This window comes from Mya arenaria, chromosome 2 (genome assembly GCF_026914265.1).
Source record: "Mya arenaria isolate MELC-2E11 chromosome 2, ASM2691426v1".
NCBI classification, from domain to species: domain Eukaryota; kingdom Metazoa; phylum Mollusca; class Bivalvia; order Myida; family Myidae; genus Mya; species Mya arenaria.
Window position 1 is genome coordinate 60,068,950 of NC_069123.1, and position 22,579 is coordinate 60,091,528.

At 35.9% G+C, this 22,579-nt stretch overlaps 1 protein-coding gene across 1 annotated transcript; it reads right to left on the reverse strand.

Moving 5' to 3' along the window:
• Positions 1–483: 483 nt before the first annotated feature.
• Positions 484–14,206, reverse strand: LOC128243785 (transcription factor A, mitochondrial-like). The gene is made up of 7 exons (XM_052961730.1): positions 14,123–14,206; positions 11,197–11,330; positions 9,687–9,757; positions 5,652–5,801; positions 4,682–4,786; positions 2,405–2,458; positions 484–1,761 (listed from the first exon to the last, which is right to left on the reverse strand). The coding sequence occupies exons 1-7, from the start codon at positions 14,194–14,196 to the stop codon at positions 1,552–1,554; spliced, it is 798 nt and encodes a 265-aa protein (XP_052817690.1). The 5' UTR covers positions 14,197–14,206; the 3' UTR covers positions 484–1,551.
• Positions 14,207–22,579: the final 8,373 nt, after the last annotated feature.

Here is a 22,579-nt window from a genome sequence, read left to right on the forward strand (position 1 = left end):
CATGAGTACAGGCTATGAAAGAAATGAACACAATGTGGTCATGTTACAATTTCTGGTTATTGAATAACACAAGTTCTAAAAATGAGCCACAAAACAAACAGGTACATATGATTCAAAGTACTACATCAGTTCATTGACATTTAAATTCTATAACAATGTTTGAAAGGAATATTTCTTTCGAATATACAAATGCCTGTGAGATACTATCCAATGGAGTTTGTATGCAACCATATGAAGATGCGATTAATGTCATTATAATGGTGCTTCACTTCCATCATGGATGTTGCTTTAGGCTTATAATGTGACTTAAATATGTAGCAAAGTGTTGCTATCAAGTACCGAAGTAGGATATTACCCTATTCACCATTATTTCAGGGGTTTCCTGGTATGTTATTGTACATACATTTGTAACTACAGTAAATATCTAGCTTTATGTCAGCATAAAACCTTGTACAAACCTATTCGCAGCAACAAACACAAAACATGAATACACAACACTTTAATACTGTACTAACATGTTGAGGACATCCCATCCAGGAAACAACCCTTTTCAATACATTTGACAAAGTCTATATCATTAAGCAACTCTTGTGAACCATCATGAACCACATAGGATCAATGCAAATGGCAAGAGAAAACCATCATTATCCCTATTTGAGATTACTTCCAAAAAGTTCTATAACATGGCTAATATCATGCACACCAGCATAGGATACATGAAATTGGTTCCTTTATATGCCCCCTCTACACATAGGCATTTTTGTATTCCTACTAATCATTGTCTAAAACATGCAGAGATATCTGCCGGCAGTATATGTTTTAAGCAATAATATATTTCTTCAAAAGCCATATGAAGTATTAAGTCTCCATTCCAAAAGCACATTTTTAACAAAATAATTCTAGTGACCATAATCAAAGTTGGAGCACAACTTCATTCATTATTCTGTCAAGAAATAACACCTCCACTCATTTGTATTGGCTTGGAAAATGCCGTATAACAGTAAAATGCCCTTTTCGAAGTCCCAATTTTTAGTCATAACAATATTTTCTTTTCTTTTAGAACAATGGTGATGGTGATGCACATACATTAAGAAATCCTTGCCTCATAAGCAATACCCTAATCATTCACTGACAGCAACAACATACTTTACAGTTAATGCTATGTTTGACGTCCACCATGGATGCCATCTTTTAAACTTAATTGACCAGCTTTAAATATTTAATTTTTTAAATCATTGTTGGCATTGATCAAGCTCTATTAATATTTTCAAAGAGCTGTGTTTTGATTAAGTTGAAATTGAAATTTGATTTCTTAACTCAATTACTGAAGTTCTTATTTCAATACACAGTAAAAACATTGGCTAGTGTTGGAGATATATCATTTGAAAACAAAATAACTGTTGAATTACTCAATTAGTTTCTGCAAAAGTTTCATGTTTTATAGATAAAGGCCTGACCAATACGCACAATTCAATGTATGAAGAAAAGTGGCTCAATTAAACATGTTATATCATTTTTAACAACTTTTTGAAGTTCCCTCATTAAAAAGAATCATTTTTTAGATTTTGATGCTGGGTCCATTTTCTGTGATTCAGTTTGTTTTGTCACAACTTCATGCATTTTCTTCTTCTCCTGATTGAACTTTTCAAGTGTTTTTGCACGGACAAGCTCGTGTTTTCCCTCTTTCAGCATTTGGGTCTCCCAGACATGCATTTGATGCTGGTAGTCCTCAAACAGCTTAGCTGCCTGGTCATAATAAACCTGTAAATAAAACAAGATATATTTCAAATAAGCTTCAAATCCGCTTGGTGGGTTCTAAGATATAAGTTTAAATGCATATACCGAAGCAAGTAGGACACCTAGTTTAGAAGTTAAGAGGACTGATGAAAGCATATCCCGGGATGATAACAGACCAAAAGTCCCAATCCTGAAAGTCCTGAACATTTCATTTAAGTATAACAGGTCAAAGACCAAAGCCATTTCTATCCGAGCAAAAAATACAAAATTTACAAACGTACAGAAGTCGGAAATTAAAAGCTCTTAAATCCTCAAATCACAATTTATCCTTCATTTTATCATCTTTGGATATCCAACAATTGTATTGCTAGTCTGTATTTGTTTTCTTATTGGTCAAGACACAAATCTAAGGCAATATTTTTGCAACATTGAAAGTTCTTGCCAAACATAATATGATGTGTAAATTAATTATGGGTTCCCATGACGGAAATTCAAGCACATGCATGACAGTGCTACCAACAACATCAAGGCTATGAAAAAATGTAGTTTTACTTCCTTCGTTAGACACTCAAGCTTACTTCAGATAATATTTATGTAGTACTATTACTTCATCATGTCATAAGATTTTCTTCTGATGTTTTCTGATAATAAAAGTGATTGAAGATACCTTTTTCTGAGATTCGGACATGCCCTTCCACTGTTCTGAAGCATCAGCAACTGCCTGAAACACCCAAAATACTTCATTAATGAAAAATGGGTGGAATTTGACCAGTTTATGACCATTAACAAGTGTTCAGTAAGATGACATAAGCATACAATGGTACAAAATAGATGCATGTAAGAGTCATTTTATATGATTTTAAACAAAGCTCCAAATAAGGTAGGCTGAGAAAGAGGGTAATTTTTTTTCAAAATTTATGAAAAACGCAATAAATTTAAATAAATCCTTACATATTTCAGATCAATTGCTTTCGTCATAACAACATTTTAACCAACTTAGTGTGTTTCGGACACAAGGTAATAATGAACTTAATTTGGCAGAGTTGAATGTAGGTATAAACTATGCAGCATTCCTTCCCATTATAGACAAGAGGGCCATGTGGCCCTAAATCGAGTTGAGAATTGAATCATCACAATGAGTGTATTGGTTTATGGTAATGCAACTAGGGATTAAACTTTTATCAAATATTGTTAAATAATGTAGTGGTTAAGGTCAATCAAGCACAGCCTTGATTTTTGTTATTAAAACTGTACACATGTTCCAAATTTCATTGCTTTACATGAAGCTTCAAAAAAAAGACAAATAGGTCAAAAGGTCATGGTACAGTTCAACTGAGGAACACATTGACGTTTGTTTGCAAAACAGACACATTGTCAAAATTTCACTGCTGTGGCTTCAAAAATAAGAAAGTATGTCAAAAGGTCAAAGTCAAGGTCATCCAAGCACAACAATAATATTTGTTTTAAAAACTGTAGACATGGTCTGCAGCTTCAAAATTAGCAAAAGCAAGTATATTATCACAGTATGTCACAGTATAGGTCATCAGAAGGAAACATTGATATTTATTTTCGAAGCTGAACACAGTCATGGTCCGAAAGTATGGTAAGGTAACAATCAAGGTCATGCAAGAACAATATTAATATTTGTTTTCAAAACTATACAATGATCCAAATTTCAATGCTGTATCTTCAAAAAAAGAAAGTACAAGTAAGTCGGGGTTGGCTATGCATGAGGGGCATAATTTGAACAAACGTGACATAGGGCCATCATATGATGCTACATAACACATATAAATGATCTGGGCCAAGCGGTTTGAGAGAAGAAGATTTTCCTACGTAAGTATATAGGAAACTTGTGAATCCCAGTGTATAGCCAGATTTGTCAAGGGGCATATTTTTATCAAACTTAGTTGATGACCACTATATAATGCTACATAAAAGATTTTCTATTAGTCTATAGAAAACTTGTGACCCCAAGCGCCAGTTTTGACTCCTGGGGCACGATTTGAACAAACTTGATAAAAATACCACAATCTAATGATTCATACAGTGTGACCTTGACCTTAGAGGTAGGGACATGGGTCTTGTACGCAATGCGTCATCTTGGTTTGTCAAATACATGTGGCATGTCATTTTAAAATCTGTCCATACAAGTGAAAGTAACAGCATGGACAAGACAACCTATACTCTATGTCCTTATATATGCAGCATTCCATTGTGAATAACACTAAGTGTGACCTTGACCGTAGAGGTAGGGACACGGGTCTTGCACGCCACAAGTCTTCTTGATATGTCAAACACATGTGGCAAGTTATTTTAAAATATGCCCATACAAGAGAAAGTTACATCCCTGACACGATAACCTATACTCTATGTCCTTATATGCAGCATTCCATTGTGAATAAACACCTAAGTGTGACCTTGACCTTAGAGGTAGGGACACGGGTCTTACACGTGACACGTCGTCTTGGTATATCAAACACATGTGGCAAGTTATTATAAAAATTGTCCATACAAGAGAAAGTTATAGCTAGGACACAAGTTATTGAACCGGAGACACGGGGCATAAAAATCAGTACCAACCATTTCTCATTTCTTTTCAGTAACAAAACCTTGACCATAGCCCCAAACGCAATCCCCAGAACTGCCAACTTGCCCTAAAACTTTATTTGCGCACAGATGCTGACATCAGGGCCCTCCTTTAGGGCAAGTAAATTACTTTTTGGCCTGTTTCCTTGATAAAACCAGTATTTGAGCCTGTTTTACTTGGAAACGCTAGTATCCATATTCATTTTAAGATGCAAAATGTTATACAGTTTCCATTTTTAAAGGCCACATTTTACAAACATCTGCTCTAAGCCTATGAGTGCACCTTTCAAGAAAACCATAACAAGAACAGAAAATGGCATCATTCATACATGTGTCCCCTTAAATTGTATCACACCTGTCTGTAACCATCAATTCCCTCCCCTTTCTGAGGTAAGTGTTCTTTGTAGAAGATGAAGAAAGGTGCCGCTGGCCTCTTAGGTTTCTCATTCTCCTTCAGCAGCTGAAAAATACAAGACTAGTTTACTTGTTTCCCCTTAAATATATGGGATGTGTTAACTTGTTTCCAATGAACTACTAGTAAACCTTTTGGGAAAGGGCCGTAACTGATGTTGGAAAAAATCGTGGCCCAATCCCTTTGCATGTTCTTTTTATATGAACGTAAGCTTTGTTACAGGGCACTGTTTCTGTTTTTTTGTTGTTATCATCATCAAATATTGTGTAAATGTATCGTCATGCAATAAAATATGTTTAATCTAAACTAAACTAGTAAACATGTTTACTAAACTATACAGGACTAGTTTACATGTTTCAACTGAATTATTCAATACTAAGCAACATGTTTGATTGTTTCCACTTAACATCACAAAACTAGTTTACTTGTTTTACATGATTGCCAAGTAACAACCTTGACATGTCAAAATACAAGATTTTTTGATAAATGACCTTTCGGTGCAACCTTCACCTTTGACCTACAGGCATGGGTCTGGTTCATGGTTTAGTCAACGTGAAAAACCCAGATGCAAAAAAACAGGCTGAACATGAAGTATGAGGCATGTGTTAACTTATGACATTTAATTGTGACCTTGACCTTTCATGTACAGACCCAAGTCTTGTAAGTGGCATGCCATCCTGTCATGAAGACAATCTTACAACCTAGTTTTTTTTATGGAAAAACTAAATACTCTTTACTTTTTATACTCCAGTAAAAACCTGCTAGCTGACCATAACTTGAAATAAATTGTTTTTATAAACAATTGCACATAATTTTCTTGTAAAATGATCTGAGTGAATTTTTTTTTATACAAAATCAATTCAATTATGTATCATTTAGATGAATATAATTAAACAAGAATATCAATTCAAACCTTCTTTATCTTGCGCTTTTTCTTCTGCTTGGCTTTCTCCTGGTTTTGTTTCTCTAGTATTGTTATCTCCTCCTTGGATAGGGAGTTCTTCCACGCCTTTATCTGCTCCTGATACTTGGACACCAACAGGGCATAATTAGCAGCTAGAGTCTGAAATATAGCACCAGGTAAGAGGATGACCCTGATACTTGGACACTAACAGGGCATAATTGGCAGCTAGAGTCTGAAATATAGTACCAGGTAAGAGGATGACCCTGATACTTGGACACCAACAGGGCATAATTGGCAGCTAGAGTCTGAAATATAGCACCAGGTAAGAGGATGACCCTGATACTTGGACACCAACAGGGCATAATTGGCAGCTAGAGTCTGAAATATAGCACCAGGTAAGAGGATGACCCTGATACTTGGACACTAACAGGGCATAATTGGCAGCTAGAGTCTGAAATATAGTACCAGGTAAGAGGATGACCCTGATACTTGGACACCAACAGGGCAGTATTGGCAGCTAGAGTCTGAAATATAGCACCAGGTAAGAGGATGACCCTGATACTTGGACACCAACAGGGCAGTATTGGCAGCTAGAGTCTGAAATATAGCACCAGGTAAGAGGATGACCCTGATACTTTGACACCAACAGGGCATAATTGGCAGCTAGAGTCTGAAATATAGCACCAGGTAAGAGGATGACCCTGATACTTGGACACCAGGGCATAATTGGCAGCTAGAGTCTGAAATATAGCACCAGGTAAGAGGATGACCCTGATACTTGGACACCAACAGGGCATAATTGGCAGCTAGAGTCTGAAATATAGCACCAGGTAAGAGGATGACCCTGATACTTGGACACCAACAGGGCATAATTGGCAGCTAGAGTCTGAAATATAGCACCAGGTAAGAGGATGACCCTGATACTTGGACACTAACAGGGCATAATTGGCAGCTAGAGTCTGAAATATAGCACCAGGTAAGAGGATGACCCTGATACTTGGACACCAACAGGGCATAATTGGCAGCTAGAGTCTGAAATATAGTACCAGGTAAGAGAATGACCCTGATACTTGGACACCAACAGGGCATAATTGGCAGCTAGAGTCTGAAATATAGCACCAGGTAAGAGAATGACAATCATTTAAACAGCAAAATGTATATGTAACAAACAACAGCTACAAATATTTAAAAAATTCTTTTGTTCAAAATATTAATTTTGTAACATTAAAGATTGAGCATTTCTTAGCTTATGCCTTAAAGTCTGACTTAAGGGGTTAGTGTATATGGACCCAGTTACATTATGCTTTCGGTATAACAGTTTGTAAAATTGCAATCAATTAATTAATACACTCCTTAATAATTTCTAATACTTATTTAGAACAAATGTAGTGGTCACTCTTCCCCGAACCTTACTGACGGCCATTAATCATATGTACACATGCCCATATACAGTAAAACTGAGATCTTTTGAGGAAACCGGGCCCAAGCTAAAACCTTGACTGATTCAATGTTTCATACGATCCAAGTTTCCATTTAAGTCTGTTATGAAATATTTTACAATGTATTTTCAATTTTTAAAGTTGTCATACTGATTGTTTACTTCATCACCAATAAGATATTACGTTGTGGAAATAGCTCATTTGTTCAATGGCTGTCGTATATATCATGTAAAATAAACAAGAGCTGTCACAGAGATAGCCCACTCCACTATTCAGCCGCTTTTTAGTTTTAGAAAAAGCAAAGTTTAAGTCAAACATGCATGGATCAGTGCAAAATCCCAACATTATTGTCTTTAAGATTAAAAGCAAAACCTTTAACAGAATTTCTTAGTCAAAAAATAAAGGGGCAAAATTTGCATTATATGCAGGAAGGGTCATCATACTTGATTGTTTAAAGATTCAATGCAATACATCCTGTAGGAGCTGAGATATTGACTTATATGTGCTTACATGCAAAACCTTAACCTGAATTTTAAGTCAAATAACAAAGAGGCAGAATTTGCATTGAATGCAAGATTATATATATAAGTATCTTCTATGTCTGAGGTTGTAACATAGGTTCATCCCAACCCAAGGTTTCCTCAGAACCTATCTAATACTCTTGGCCATGAAAGATGCTTTTTCTCCCACCTCAGTTAAACAAAATAAAGTAAAAATGTATCTTTCGCTGGAACTCTTTTGAGTGTCATGAAAAAAATGTGCGTATAGATGTGATAGTCACGGTTGTCATGGATATGCGCTCAGTGATTTAGATTATGTTTATAGTTAAATCGTTATGAGAAGAGTGCAGCATTATTTCTTGAATGGAGCGTGAAAACTTTTTATGGTGGCATTTAAAATAATTTGAAGTAATAATTTGGATTTTAAATATTGCCACAAGACAAGTTTTCCATGATGCTACAGACGACGGTCTTCAACAAGGGAGGTAATTATGTGATCTCATTAAAAAAGGAGTTTCATACGGGTACTTTGTTTTATCATTTCTTTGCCCATGGGCAAAATGGAAATTTCCAGCATGGACAAATTTTTGGATCTACTTATCTGAGGTGGGAGAAAGAGTTATCTAACTTGATTATTTAAGAAATTTAAATGGTTGGGATCCAAAGTATAAAGTTTTAATGCAAAACATGATGTATTTGCAGAAATATTGAGTTAAATAAGGTAACATGCAAAACCTTAATCAGAATCTTGAAGTCCAAAAATTAAAGGGCCATTATTTGTAAAAAACAGTTATCCAACTTGGTTATTTTAGTAAGCTGGGTGGTTGAGAACCATCGTATAAAGTCCTTAACAAGAATTTCTATGTCAAACAATAAATGGCCACTATTTGCATTATATGCAAGAGATATCTAACTCGATTCATTAATTAGGTTGGATAGTTGGGAACATGTCTAAAGTTTCAATACACTACATGTGTGTTGTATTTGCTAATATATTGACTTAAATGTGCCTACTTGCAAAAACTTCACCAGAATTTTAAGTCAAATACCGGTAATAAAGGAACATTATTTGCATTATTTTTAAATTAGTGTTATCTAACCTCATTAATTAAGTAGGTTTGATAGTTGAGAATACATATCTAGAGTTTTAATGCAATAAATGATGTATTTGCTGAGATAATGACTACATGCAAAACCTTAACCAAGGTGTGACGCAAACGCTTGGGTGAGTAGTATAGCTCTCCTTATTCTTCAAATATTCCAGTTTAAAACCGATAAACAATGAATAAGTAGCATTAAAGTTTATTTTTACAAAAAAAGCACATTTTCTCAACAAGCAATATTGGTATATGACAGTGAATATATGGCATTACTAAGATTTAAGGATTGCAAAAACATACATGGATAATTGACCTGTCTCGCTGGACTATTGAATCAGAAATCTGGCTGGTTATCAATTTTATTCAATAAACTTGATTCCAAAGTATGCTGATCTTTGGCTCAAGCTGCTCAAGAAATTGAGGACAAAGTCAATTAAACATTGGCACATATAAAGCAGGAGATCAACAGCAGTGATATGGCTGATTATCAACAAGATTCATTGATTGGTTAATAACACGTGCCAATAAAGTTTCATAGTCTTAAATCATTCTGAGTTTTTATGCAGAATTTGTTTCCATACAACATTGGCTGTGACCTTGACCTTTGATCCACTGACCCCCAAAAACAATATGGGTCATTGAAATGACTGGTCAAAAGCAACCCATCAGTGACGTTTCATGGTCTTTGGTCAAACTAATCTTAAATTATTGTACTGACATAACAATGCTGACTTTGACATTGGCTATTGACCTCCTGACCCCGAAAAATTTAGGGATAATAAACTGAAAAGTGAAAGCATTTACCAACCAGAGGCGTATTTTTATTGCAATAAAAGCACTATAATCTTACTAACCAGGTCGAAATATCCTCAAAAAAACACAGAAATACTTTCACAAACCGCCATTTTGTTCCATATCTAACATTTCCCTCATTTACATTTCTGCAAAAATAAATTATGTTGGATCCCTGGCTAAATGTGGATGCTGAGGAAAATTTAAACAAACCTGCTTTTCAGCATCAGGTAGTTTTCTGTACATGTCTCCATAGATTTTTGCTTTTTCAGAAACACTCTTCTCTGCAAAAACAGAAAAAAGCAAAGATTTGTTAGATTGTTTAATGACTGTTAAATGTAAAAATCATACAGGTAATTTGACAAAACTATCGCCATAATTTCAAGTAACTGAAACACACTTGCTGTTTATAAAACTTGTCAAAGACAATAATGTTGGGATTTTGGTGCGACATAACACGATGTACGAGAGTGACGTAACGTAACTTCCTGTGTGTTGTCATTCTATGAGTGACTTATAATAAAGGAAACGAACCTACACAATGTGTTTTACAGTGATCATCCCAAACAAATAATATACCCATAAGAATAATAAGTGTTTGCTTGGTAAAACTAGAACTGTCCATAGGACACAGATACCCTAAATGCCGCATTTGTCACAAAAGAAAGGTCCATTAGTTTCTCCATTGTTCATAAATGTGCATCAAATTACAAGTTCCATAAAATAAGTGCAGTGTAAACACAGTCCTGGGTGTACACCATCATCATCTAAACAAATATTCTGCCAAGGTTTCTAGACTCTTGGGTGAAATAGGTATGGAGTATTGAGAGTCACAGTCCAGAAATGCAATTTTAAGGGCCATAACTCTGGTTACTATTAGTGCAGCAGGAAACCAAACCACAGGTGCACAATTTCATCACACTATAAACATTCTCCTGTGTTTCATGACTCTAGGTAATATAGTTTGGGAGTTGGAGCAAAAGAAGTCAAGAAATGCATATTTTTGCTTATGCAAGGTCTATACCTCTGCTGTTTTGGCATAATGCAGTAGGAAGCAAACCTCAGGTGCACATCACCCAATTAAGATGACCCCAAGGTTTCAAGACTTTTGGTTATATTGTTTTAAATGAGACAAGTTTGCATAATTAAGACAGTATGTCTGAAGGACGCACGCACACACGGAGGGTCAAGGGCAAATCTATACACTGCCACCCCCCAATTTTTGTGGAGGCAAAAAAATATAAGTCTCTTGTAAACATACTAGAAATCTGTGATTTGTATGTGTCTCTTGCCTGGAGCAACCCCTCTTTTTTGATAAGCCTAAAGGTCATCATGACCTTTGACCTTCTTATCCCAAAATAGGTGTCATGTACTGACCATCACATTATCCCAAAATAGGTGTCATGTACTGACCATCACATTATCCCAAAATAGGTGTCATGTACTGACCATCACATTATCCCAAAATAGGTGTCATGTACTGACCATCACATTATCCCAAAATAGGTGTATGTACTGACCATCACATTATCCCAAAATAGGTCATGTACTGACCATCACAAATGTTCATACCAAGTTTGAAGACTTACAAAAATGTCATTCAAACGTTATTGAACAGAAACCATAGTATTACTCCTACCACAATGCCACAGATGATGACAACAGACAAAGTAATTCATATGCATCTCCAAAGCTTCACATGCGACACAAAAACAAAGCGTACCTGGATATAACCTGTCCACTTCATCTTTAACTTTGAGACGGTATTGAAAATATACGTTATCTGGCCTTTTAGGCTTTTCAGCTATACAACAGCAGGGAGTTGTGGATAAACATCTCAAGTCATTTGCAATGATCCTATAAAAGAGAAGAAACTCATGCTGTAAATTTCAAGAAAAATAACATAATACTATAATAGTCTAAATTTCACACATTCACATGTTATGTATTAACACTATTCTAATGCCCTTCTCTTATTTTTTATTTTTGAAAAGCAAAACGTTATAAATTCCTAAGCTCAACTTGAACTTGCAAATGTGCACTTTCTGAGACAAACACTGTGATTTTGAAACATTGTGTTTTCTGAGACTAATTTTTGAAAGATATGCAATGTTGAAGAGCTATATGTGGATTTTTAAAATGAATATTTCAGTTCTCAATGATAACAAAATCACTGTTAATAGTTGACAATGTCGACCTTTTGCATCAATTTTCCATTATAATCTATCTTTAGAACACTAGACACCACAGGTGTCTGAACACAGTGACACAAATTTTGAGAATAAATGTATTGTGACCATGCTCATAATTTAATCCACATAATTGTGTTTTATACAATATAAAGATGTGAACCTGATACCGGTATGTATAAATTACAAAACTGTGGAAACTAAAAGTTAAACAAATACACATAATTATTAACGTTTTTCCCCGTCTGGAAGAATTGCGCTTCAGCAACCGCGGGGACTTTTACAGGCACGGTGGGACTGACACCCGTGATAAAAGACTTGGACTCGGATTCTATTTTTTTTTTAAAAAGACTGCAACGCGTTCAGTAAACATGTTTGCGGCGAACGTTTGCTGTTTGATTTCCCCCTTAACGTGTTTGCGATGCGTTGCAACTGGGATACAAAACAAAGCGTTTGCGAGCGTCAAAACGCTCGCCTTACTGAACGCACTGCTGGTACACCTCCGACAAGAGGGATTTTGACAAAATCCCCTGCTCCAGGGTGGGCTCTGATGTAGACAACAAAATGTCAGCTTGACTGATTATACAATATAAAGATGTGTACCTAATACCGGCACGTATAAATTATGTAAGTGTGGAAAAAGCCACCTAGGTAGAGGAAAAATAACGTTGTTTTGGCAAAAAGGGCAAAAAATATTAACAGGATTCATATAATGTTAACATGTTTACAGTTCTCAAACCTTTTATTCAACAAACCTATGCATAATATACTTGATATAGCATAATTATTTATTATTTTGAACATGGAATGAAAAACAATGACCTCGAAGTTGATTACATGACATTATAATTGTCAATATGGCCTTTAATTTTATTTTTTTTTGTACGGAAGGAAATGTTAATTAATTACTAATTAAGAATGCATTACTTTTGTCTTAGTTGCTGACATCATGACCTCAAATGCATTGAAATGAGAGGGGGCATATTTCTTCCTCTGTCTTCAACAGAACCTCTATGTCAATGAACTAGATCCCAAATTGAATTAAACAGATCCCGGCATGTCATTTGGTGTTTCTATATTTTTTCTTGTTTATTTGCATTACCAGCTGTTTGATAACCACATATATTATTATTAACGAGTGTTCGAGGGGGAATGTTGTTGTTAAAAAAGTCAGAGATGGTATCATTTTCATTTATTTTTATAAAATAATTGACTTTTTTGCCATCCAAGGAATAATTTAACTGCACCAAGGCAGAAGGCTTCCATGTTCCTTCAAAACCTTTGTTATCCAATCAGACATCTCACAAAAGATACAAAAATCAGCACATACAATGGGATGAATAATCGAAAACTGGCTCCAGAAACAATGAAAATTTTATATAGAAAATTTGGCTATCGCAGACGTTATCATTTTAAGTGAAACTGAATAAATAAAAAAAATGATTTCCATTTTTCTCTTTCCAAAATCACATTTTTTTTCAGTGGCAAGATTTTGTTAAAAGAACAATAAAAAAACTTTGGCCAAATGACATTCAATTTCCAAAATTCATGTTACTGTGGTTCACAGAACTCCCTTGTGTCTTTTGTAAAATGCACCTCTTTTTGTAAGACAAAATAAAGTGTGGCAAGTCATTAGGGGTGTCATAACTAAGATTCCAAATGTTAAATCCTTCATCGATGTTGATAATTGCTTAAAATCAAATACCGTCTTTGAAGACCACAATTTTCTTTGGCATGAATAACAAATATGTGTGATTTGTTGATTTACATTATCACATAATGTTATGCACCAGTCATTTGTATCCACTCCCCCCCCCCCCCCAGGTCCCGGGGTATACCAATGAGAGCCGGGGAAATGGGCTGTGTTTTTTCTTTCATGTGGCCCCGCAGGACGGGGATTTTTTTACCAAGGCTTGGCTGGACCGAAAGTCAAAGTCCCTGCTTTTTCCCGGACCCTGTTGACTGGTGCATTATCAATGGATTGTTAAAAGGTAAAAATGTCCATCACTATTATATACGTCCTGGTGGCCTAGTGGTTCAGGTTGCTGTTTTCTATTTTTTTCTCAACTTAATTGGCGTGGGTTTGTATCCCACTAAAACATTTTAGATGCAATTGTATTTTTTCTGCAATTTCGATGTCATAGAGTAGAATAATGAATGAATGTTTTCAGATGCATTACTGGGAAAACTAATTTTTGGTCCAAAACCAATACATATTTCAATTTCATTTCAGATCTTTAAAGAATGAAAATATGAAAAGTCTGCTACTTAACAGATTGTCTGCAAATTAACGGATGAACGTGAATATCCTACTACTACTAGGGTCCCTAGTCATGTTTACAATTATTTATTCAATGATTTAATCATTTATTCAAATTTAGCCAACGTTTATCACCAAGTTTTGCCTATTCTACACTACATGCACCAAAATTTGCATATTCAATATATTGTGAAATTCACCTCGGCCACCCATTGCAAAGCAATTCCCCTAAAGGTCTTATATTTGTATAAGCAGCCAACATGGAGCGCGCCATATTTGATACGAGACAGTCAATGGTTTCTGAGACACTCTACGCACCGCTTGCTTCCCTTTGCAGCTCCTAATGTGCATGAAGGGGACGGGGTGGGTGCCGATGCATATACTTAAATTAACTTAAAGTTAAACAAATACACATATTAACGTTTTTCCCCGTCTAGAAGAATTGCTCTTCGGCAACCGCCGGGACTTTGACAGGCACGGTGCGACTGACACCCGTGATAAAAGACTTGGACTCGGATTCTATTTTTTTTAATATGCCTGGTACACCTCCGACAATAGGGATTTTGACAAAATCCCCTGCTCAAGGTGGGCTCTGATGTAGACAACAAAATGTCAGCTTGTCTGATTTCATATCATTTTCGGTATTTGAACTCATTCCTTTGAATCATCTGCCGATGAAGAAAGCCCTCTCTAAACTCTAGTGAATCTATTTGCTTAGTGAGTGCTTACTTTTCCGCCATCCCTTTTCTTCGAATAACATTGACTAGCACTAAACCTATTTACTGGAGCTTACATGGAGCTCGAGTTTGACAGTGACTCGTGCTCAACACGAGCGCTTCTAATAGAACTTGATACACTGATATTGAATTACAAGCTATAGTGTAAAGTTCAAGTGTCATATTCATCTCATGGCCATCTGTTCTCCTTGAATTTGTTGAAATCATTCACTTGTGATAATCCCTATCGTTTTAATCGAAGATATCCAGGATTAAAAATGGAAATCTTCTACAATAAATTTACGTCACCACCATTATTCGCAATCCTTATAACTTTAAAAAAGCATGCATCCACACACATTCACTTTTATAATTATGATGGTTGGGGTACAAATTAAAGTCAATCAGTAAAATTACAACAGTATACATGTGAAGCACGGAACAATGTAATCATAAATGTATTCATCTCAATTAACGAGTTGTGTAGGTATTAAATTTCAATTGATTACCTTGATATGTTCAGTTGTTCACATCTAATTATTAACCGACCAAACAACTCAAAGTGCTCATGCTCATTAATGCCTAACTGTCTCCCCGTGCTCATATGCAATTAATTGAACATGCAAATGGTATTTATTCAAAATGATTGAATAAATTCAATCAGAGAAGTACATGTTTACATAATAATTTATGTGGCTTCACTGCATTCCTTGTTTACTATAGATATAACATTCAATGAAAATAAGTCTTTTTAATCACATTCATTAAATAACTACCTTAATATGTCGGGTTGTCATATAAGATGCCTTATGGACGCTACTGAAAAGGCTATACAGGAGTTAGTCGAGGTAATAGTTATAATAAATCTTTTATTTCCAATGATATAGTATAAAATTCGCATCGTATCACAGTGCTTGCTGGATGCAATTCTATGAAAACATGTGGTTAAGCTATATACAAGCGTATTAAAGTTTTTGGTATTTTTGTGTATGTGTATTTTTTGCTTAATTTTCCATTTCTTTTCTATTTTAGTGTGACTGCAGCGCGAATATGCCCCTTATCGCGTCGCTGGAGGATGCAGTATTTCAGTTTTGGGTCGAATCGGTAAGTTAACCTCCTGTTTCGTTAATACTGTAAAAAAGTTCGCGCATTACGTTCAGCCAAGCTTACCTTACCTTTTGAAATAATATACTGGAAACTTGAGCGCCAATATCTGAACTCGCAGTAGTAAAAATAAATAATGTCATGTCTTATGGTTACAGAACACGGCGTTCCTAGAGGAAAGCTTACAGACAGACGGAGAGGAGGACGCCTGGTTCTGGGATAACTCATGTCTTCGACTGAGGTAAATAATGACATATGTCACAGCAGTTATACTCGTAGTTTAAGTCATGTCAAACACTTTTCTTTTCCTGTCACCTCGGAAGATACAAGTACTCCGCATATGTCGCCTCATAATTTAGCCTCATAAATGATTATATTTTTCATTTGCTTTTTCAGCTACTACTAACTGTCGCGTCGTTTCTGCCAGTTTATTACTGCTTATTATATAAGCGTATCACTTCCGCTTAAGTTCTTTTTTCATTGCCCATACAAGGTTATAACATCAACATACGTATATTTCAGATCATCACCCAGTCCACTAGAGGCCAGGAGAGAAGCTGTTGCTGAGACGAGAAGCCGATCGTGTTGGTCTGGGCGATTGAGAAGACGCAGGAATCGGATGTCAGACCTCGCCACTGGTACTGGTGCTTTACCCTCCAACCATTATAGTGACGGGGAAAGTCTCAACACTTCCGGAATCTCCATCCGCCTGTGTGACGAGAGCTTGTTTTCCGCGGGATTCGAAGCTGGGGACGAATCGGAGCACGAAACAAGTGACGATAATGTGTTGGACGTGGTGATTTGTGATAAAAAAGAGACAATGAAAAACAACGTTGGTGTCCAGGAAACAAAAAGAGATCAAGCCATTGGAAATTTAATGACCTGCTCTGTGTTCAGTTCTGTATGTTCGTGGTTTCGACCTCCCCGTCATCTCAGACAGTTGTTTTCGGTGCTCATTTTGAATTTGTTATTGATGTTGTTGTATTAGCTATTGATATGTATAAGCATATTACATGTATTCGAGTAAAGGTATGAATAAATGAAAATGCATAAGAAATCGTTGCTTATTTCCTCACATTGACAACTAGTTTATACTGTATAAACTTTAAAACTTTTCCTAAATTCGTATCATGAAGTGTTGTATTTAATAACAACATATTTAAAATCAGATATCTAAGTTTTAGATTTGCTTTATTGGCAAACCAACTATAAACAAAAATATCGGCCAATAATAATCTGAAAGATAATCATGTAAAATAGATCAATTTGACAGGTGCCCTTAAAGGGACTATAGACACCAGATGGTCCCTAAATTGGCAAATACATTATTTCCTAAAAACAAGCCTAGATTTGTCAATACGACCTAGTATGAGGCTGATAATACATCACTTTACGTACATGATTAAAATAATATTTTGTCGCTGTATCAGCTGAGTTTACCCGTTCAAAACTAGCGCATAATGAGTTCCCAGTTTATATTGTATCATCTGGTGTCTTCCCAAATTAAATAGTATCATCTGGTGTCAAGTCCCTTTAAGTTTCAGAGTTAATAGTTCCAGAGTTTATCGGCGAATCGGCATGTTTGCCTTTGGCCATTTACAAACTATCTACTATGGCAAAGACACAAGAAGTATAATGATAAAGCTAAAATGTAATGAAAATCACATATTTATTTACAAAAGTAATAATCTATTTTTATATCAGAAAAAAATACCAATAGAAGCAGCTAAACAATGGCGAAGCAACAAATAGCCCTTGCAGACCTGGGCCTACAACTATTTTGAAAAATGATTAATTTGAATAACCCAAAAATGCAACATAAAAAATAGCTACTCAAACACTTTGAACTACTCTCAAAAGTTTTTTGTTTTATTTTTACGGGAACAAGTTTGATGTTTATTTAAACTATATGCATGGTGTATTGCTAAGTTTTATTGTAATCATTATTGAGTGTGTGTAATGTGCATATAAAAGTCCCCAAACTCACAAAGAAACATATCGAGCCTACAAGTTTTAAGGCCCTAGCTACGCCACTGAGCTTAACTTTTATCTTTTCCTGTCATAATGCATTACATAGTACTATTTATGTACTTAGCTAAGTTTTGTTAAAGTAAATCAAAATATTTCAATGTAGCCATATTTGGCAATTTAAATTTAATACAATATTTATTTCTTAGTCTATTCGTTAACTTTTTCGTGTCTGCCAGTTTATTACTGCTACCCCCAGATCACCGTCCAGCCAATGAGAAGCCAGGAGAGAAGCCGGTGATGGGAAGCCGATCGTGCTGGTCTGGGCGATGAAAAAGACGCAGGTGGTGCTGGCGCTTCGCCCTTCCACCATTAAAGTGACGGGGAAAGTCTCAACACTTCCGGAAGTTCCATGTGCAGCGCCATCCACCCGTGCGACGAGAGTTGTTGTTCCAAGGGACACGAAGCCAGTGACGAATCGAAGCACAAAAATAGTGACGATAAAGTGTCTATGGTGTCCAGAAACTGTTTCTTCTTCTTCATTTAGTTTCTTGTTTCGAGGCACACAGACACGCACACACGCACGCAGGCGAGCGTGCGTACATGTACGCGTGCGCGCACACACGCATGCACGCACGCACACATACACACACAATCATTTTTGTTACTATGTGTCGTTACAAATTAAGTTTAATGAAGTATTGAATTTTCTTGAATTACTACGAGATATACTGGCAGCGTTAATGTGAAGATTCCTAACATTGTAAACCGTCCATTTACATCCGAGTTGTTTTCAATGGAAACATTGCTTTCCAATATGTATTTGTTAACAAACCCCCAAATTTTCTGCATGCTATTGTAAAATAGGTTTTATTTGATATTTCAACAAGTTCTAAGCATAGGTCAATTGGTAAAGATAGACGATTGGAATTTCGGATCAGACTATACATTGCTCGAGTGGCCTGAGACGCTATTTGTTTTTACATCTAGCAAATGAACCAGTTATGCTTTACTAGATCCCATTTTTTTATATTCCTTTACTACTTCGAGTGTGTGTTGTTTTTTTTTAATTTGGAGTTCTAAAACTGTTGTCGGCCTTCACCAAAAACAACTGTATTTGATTGTGTAATTTTGACCATACATTTTGGACAAAAATACGAGTGAAAAACATTTTTTAAAAAAATGAAAAAAAGCAGAGAAAGAATGGTCTTGGCGGACACCATAATACCCTTGTAAGGACTTTAAGTATGAATATTAGGAATTGTTTGATTATCATGACTTTATATTGTTAAACATGTTCTGAATTAGTTTCAGACATTTTTTATTTATATTTTTAGTTTCTGCCGCAGCCCGACTTCCACGCTGTTTTAAAGGCTTGTTTCAAGTCTATTAATGCACAAAATAATTTTTTTTAATACTCAATATTATACTAATTAATTCAATATATACATGTTGTCCATAGTTGTATAGCTTCTCCTAATCGGGCTTGACTACAACAATAAGGTTATTAGATTCAACGTAATTAGCAAGGCGGTTCTTCAATAAGTAAGTAAACGATTTAACTAAGTAGGCGAAAATTAAATGAAAGTATGTAATTAATATGCTCTCAATATTAGATAATTGGCATTAATTAAAGTGTGACAAAAGTAATTGTCCTATCATTAGTAATTGTTTCTAAGTTTGTCACGAAGTCTCATTGATGGCAGTTTTCTCACGTATCTCAGCTCGACACACGCCACTGGGTACAAACATTGTACTTCTGAACAAAGCATGAAACTGACCACCGTCAATGGTTACTTTGATTTGCAGTCTTAAGGCCGTGTAATATCACAAGTAAGACAAATACTTATCTAAACATAAACAAACGGCATCTTACAAAACAAACAGGATGTTAAAGTAAACACCAGTTGATAGCAAATCAGTGGTCCCAGTGAGAACAGATTGGAAGATAACGTCCATCGTTAGACCTCGAAAAGTTAAATCTATAGAAGGCACACCCAAGTGGCGGACGGGCAGAAGATGAACGGCCAGATGGAAACCCCGAGAAGGCGCCTTGTGCGGGCCACGGAGACGGCCATCAACCACTATATGCAGGTTAGAAAATGTTCCACGTTGGTGATAAAATAGAACACGTCTTTGAGAACAAAATGCTGTTTGACAAAAGTAAATACAAGTTCAATTATTTGAATTTGAATATTCAATGTCACTGTGTAAACAAATTTGGATATTTAATCCTGTTAATTAACTGAAAAAAAAATATTCACTAACTTTAAGAAGAGAGATCATGATGATGATGATGGTGATGATGATTTTCGGTTTCAGGAGAACATGGAGCAGCACCTGCCGCTGATATCCCGGCTGGAGGAGATCTCCTACAACCTCTGGACAGAATCCGTAAGTGTATTAATTTCTAGATCATATATTACATTTTAAATTCAGATTATCGGAAACTTTCACTATTCATGCAACAAATGCAGCAATCACGGAGATTATTAATCTAATATAACCTTAAACGATTTTGTGTGTACTCAATTGCTTTTGCAAAGCTGATAAAAAAGTCGGAAAAGCTCACCACATAACATGCTCGACGGAGCAGCCGTTGAATTGCGATGAAAAATGTCCCGAAACTTAACAACATCCACCACAAATATGGTCAATATGAACGCGTCACCATTTGAATACGCACATCACAATTTAACGGATGTACCGTCGATGCTTGAGGTGTGTGTCGACCAGGAATGATTTAGAATGACTGTGTTTATATACTAACAATACATTCGGTATGCCGAAAAGAAACGTTGTTCACAATTGAATCTTCTACAACACTTGAACTCAATGTGCTGTCCTTTTTTTTACAGAACACGGCGTTTCTGGCAGAAAGCATACAGACGGATGGAGAAGAGGACGCCTGGTTCTGGGATGACTCCTGTCTGCAACCGAGGTAATAAATGTTTACGTAATGATAACCACAATTTCAATGTAAACGGCTAAATCCATTGACCAACATTTGGTTTATAAGACTCCACTTTGATTTGACTATCATTATAAATACTAAACAAATATATAATATACGGCTTTTAAAAACACATGTGAAACCAAATGCAGTTACTTATGTCAGTCGCTTGAAAATAATCAATTTATTTTTCTGAAAAGAAAACAAAACTTTCTTAACAAACTGAAGCATAGTAATTTATAAATAAAAAAACCTTGTTCAAAGAATATAATATATTAAAGTGCCTATATTTTCAGTTCGCTAACGGAGGTGTGTGAACCTAGCCTGCCTCGATACGCTGAATATCTGAGCTTCCTTCATTCCCCATGTGCGAGTTGCGACCAGACTTCCGAAAGCTTATTCGCGACAACTCCCACTTGTCTACCCAGTTGGCATTCTCAAACACAGAGAAATCTCACGTTCATTTCGGAAAGCTCTCTCGACAGCTCCGTCCGTTTGTGCAGCGACAGCTGGTGTTCCCATGGTTACTACGGAAGCTGCGAGTCGCTTGACACTACAGACATGTCCGTGACTCTTGATAGCGCAGCAGACGGCACAGGTGAGACAGACGACAGATACACGGCAGACGACCCGGCTACTCGGGAATCTGACGAATGTGAGCTGTCAGATGTATCATTTGAGCGTTTGTTATTTTCCAATAACCATGATGCAAGAGAAGATAAAGAGGACGAGATAGGAAGTGAACGACTGAAAAGTTCCGACGACGAGTGGGTGATTCTTGACGATGAGATAGAAAATAATGATTGGCTAATTGTGTCAACGTCGGAATTTAAGAGTGGACCTATTGAATTTCACAGAAACCTGGATAAACGTGTTAGTGAACATATGACTGTAGGCAGCAGTGCTGGTGAAACTGTATTAGAATGTGCTAAATGTTCAATGGATTTATCTGACTGGTCAATACTCTCCATGCGTGTAACTGAACGCCCAATTACAATCACTGGAATTAGAACTTCAAGTAGTGACGCCAAATGTGCTATTGTGAACTGTACTACTGAGAACACTTTAAACTCGTCCAATTGTTGTGTACGTGATCTTACATGTTGTTCTTTTAGAAAGATGTTCCCTGACTTTCGACAGAGCTCAAGGTTTAGTGACAACATAGTTTTTCTGTGATGTGAGGAGCTTATGTAAACAAACAAATGTGCTATTATATGTTAAACAATCTCCCATGACAAGGCCATAATGCAATAAATTATGAAAACCTAAGTGTGTGCTATATTTGTAAGACTAAGATTTTGGTATAATGTTCTAGCAGACAATCATCCTGCCTTGACTTATATAATTCACAAATGTGTTTAAATCTCGACGTGTGTGTACAATTCTTCTTAATACATAAATACACAGTTCAAAGAGACAAAATTGTATACCTATAAACATTGTTTCATTATAAAATGGACAACATTTATGTGGTAAGCATTGTTGGATTATTGTCCGTCAACAGTAAAAACAATGTTTACACTTGGTGTAAATTCAGTTGTATCAATATTCTATAAAGCTTAATGTTACACGTAAAGGGCGTTCTTTATTCTAACCAGTTAACCGTTTACATGTATTTATTTTGTTTATATTTACAAAATAAAGAAAAAACTAACAGGTGGCCGCTTGGATACTTAATATTAAACATTCTGATAGTGTATTTGAAACTTGGTTCTAAACTTAAAAAGTTCATGTTTTATGCCACTATTTGGGCATACACGAGTGAACCATTTGGACCTAGGGTTTGGACCCGTCAGTTATCCGCTGGTACCCGTTTACCTTGACGGATATACTTTTCACGCCGTAGAATAAAGAAGAGAACAGAATAGAACAGATATTTCATTCAGACGTGTACAATGTACATTGTCAGGATATAC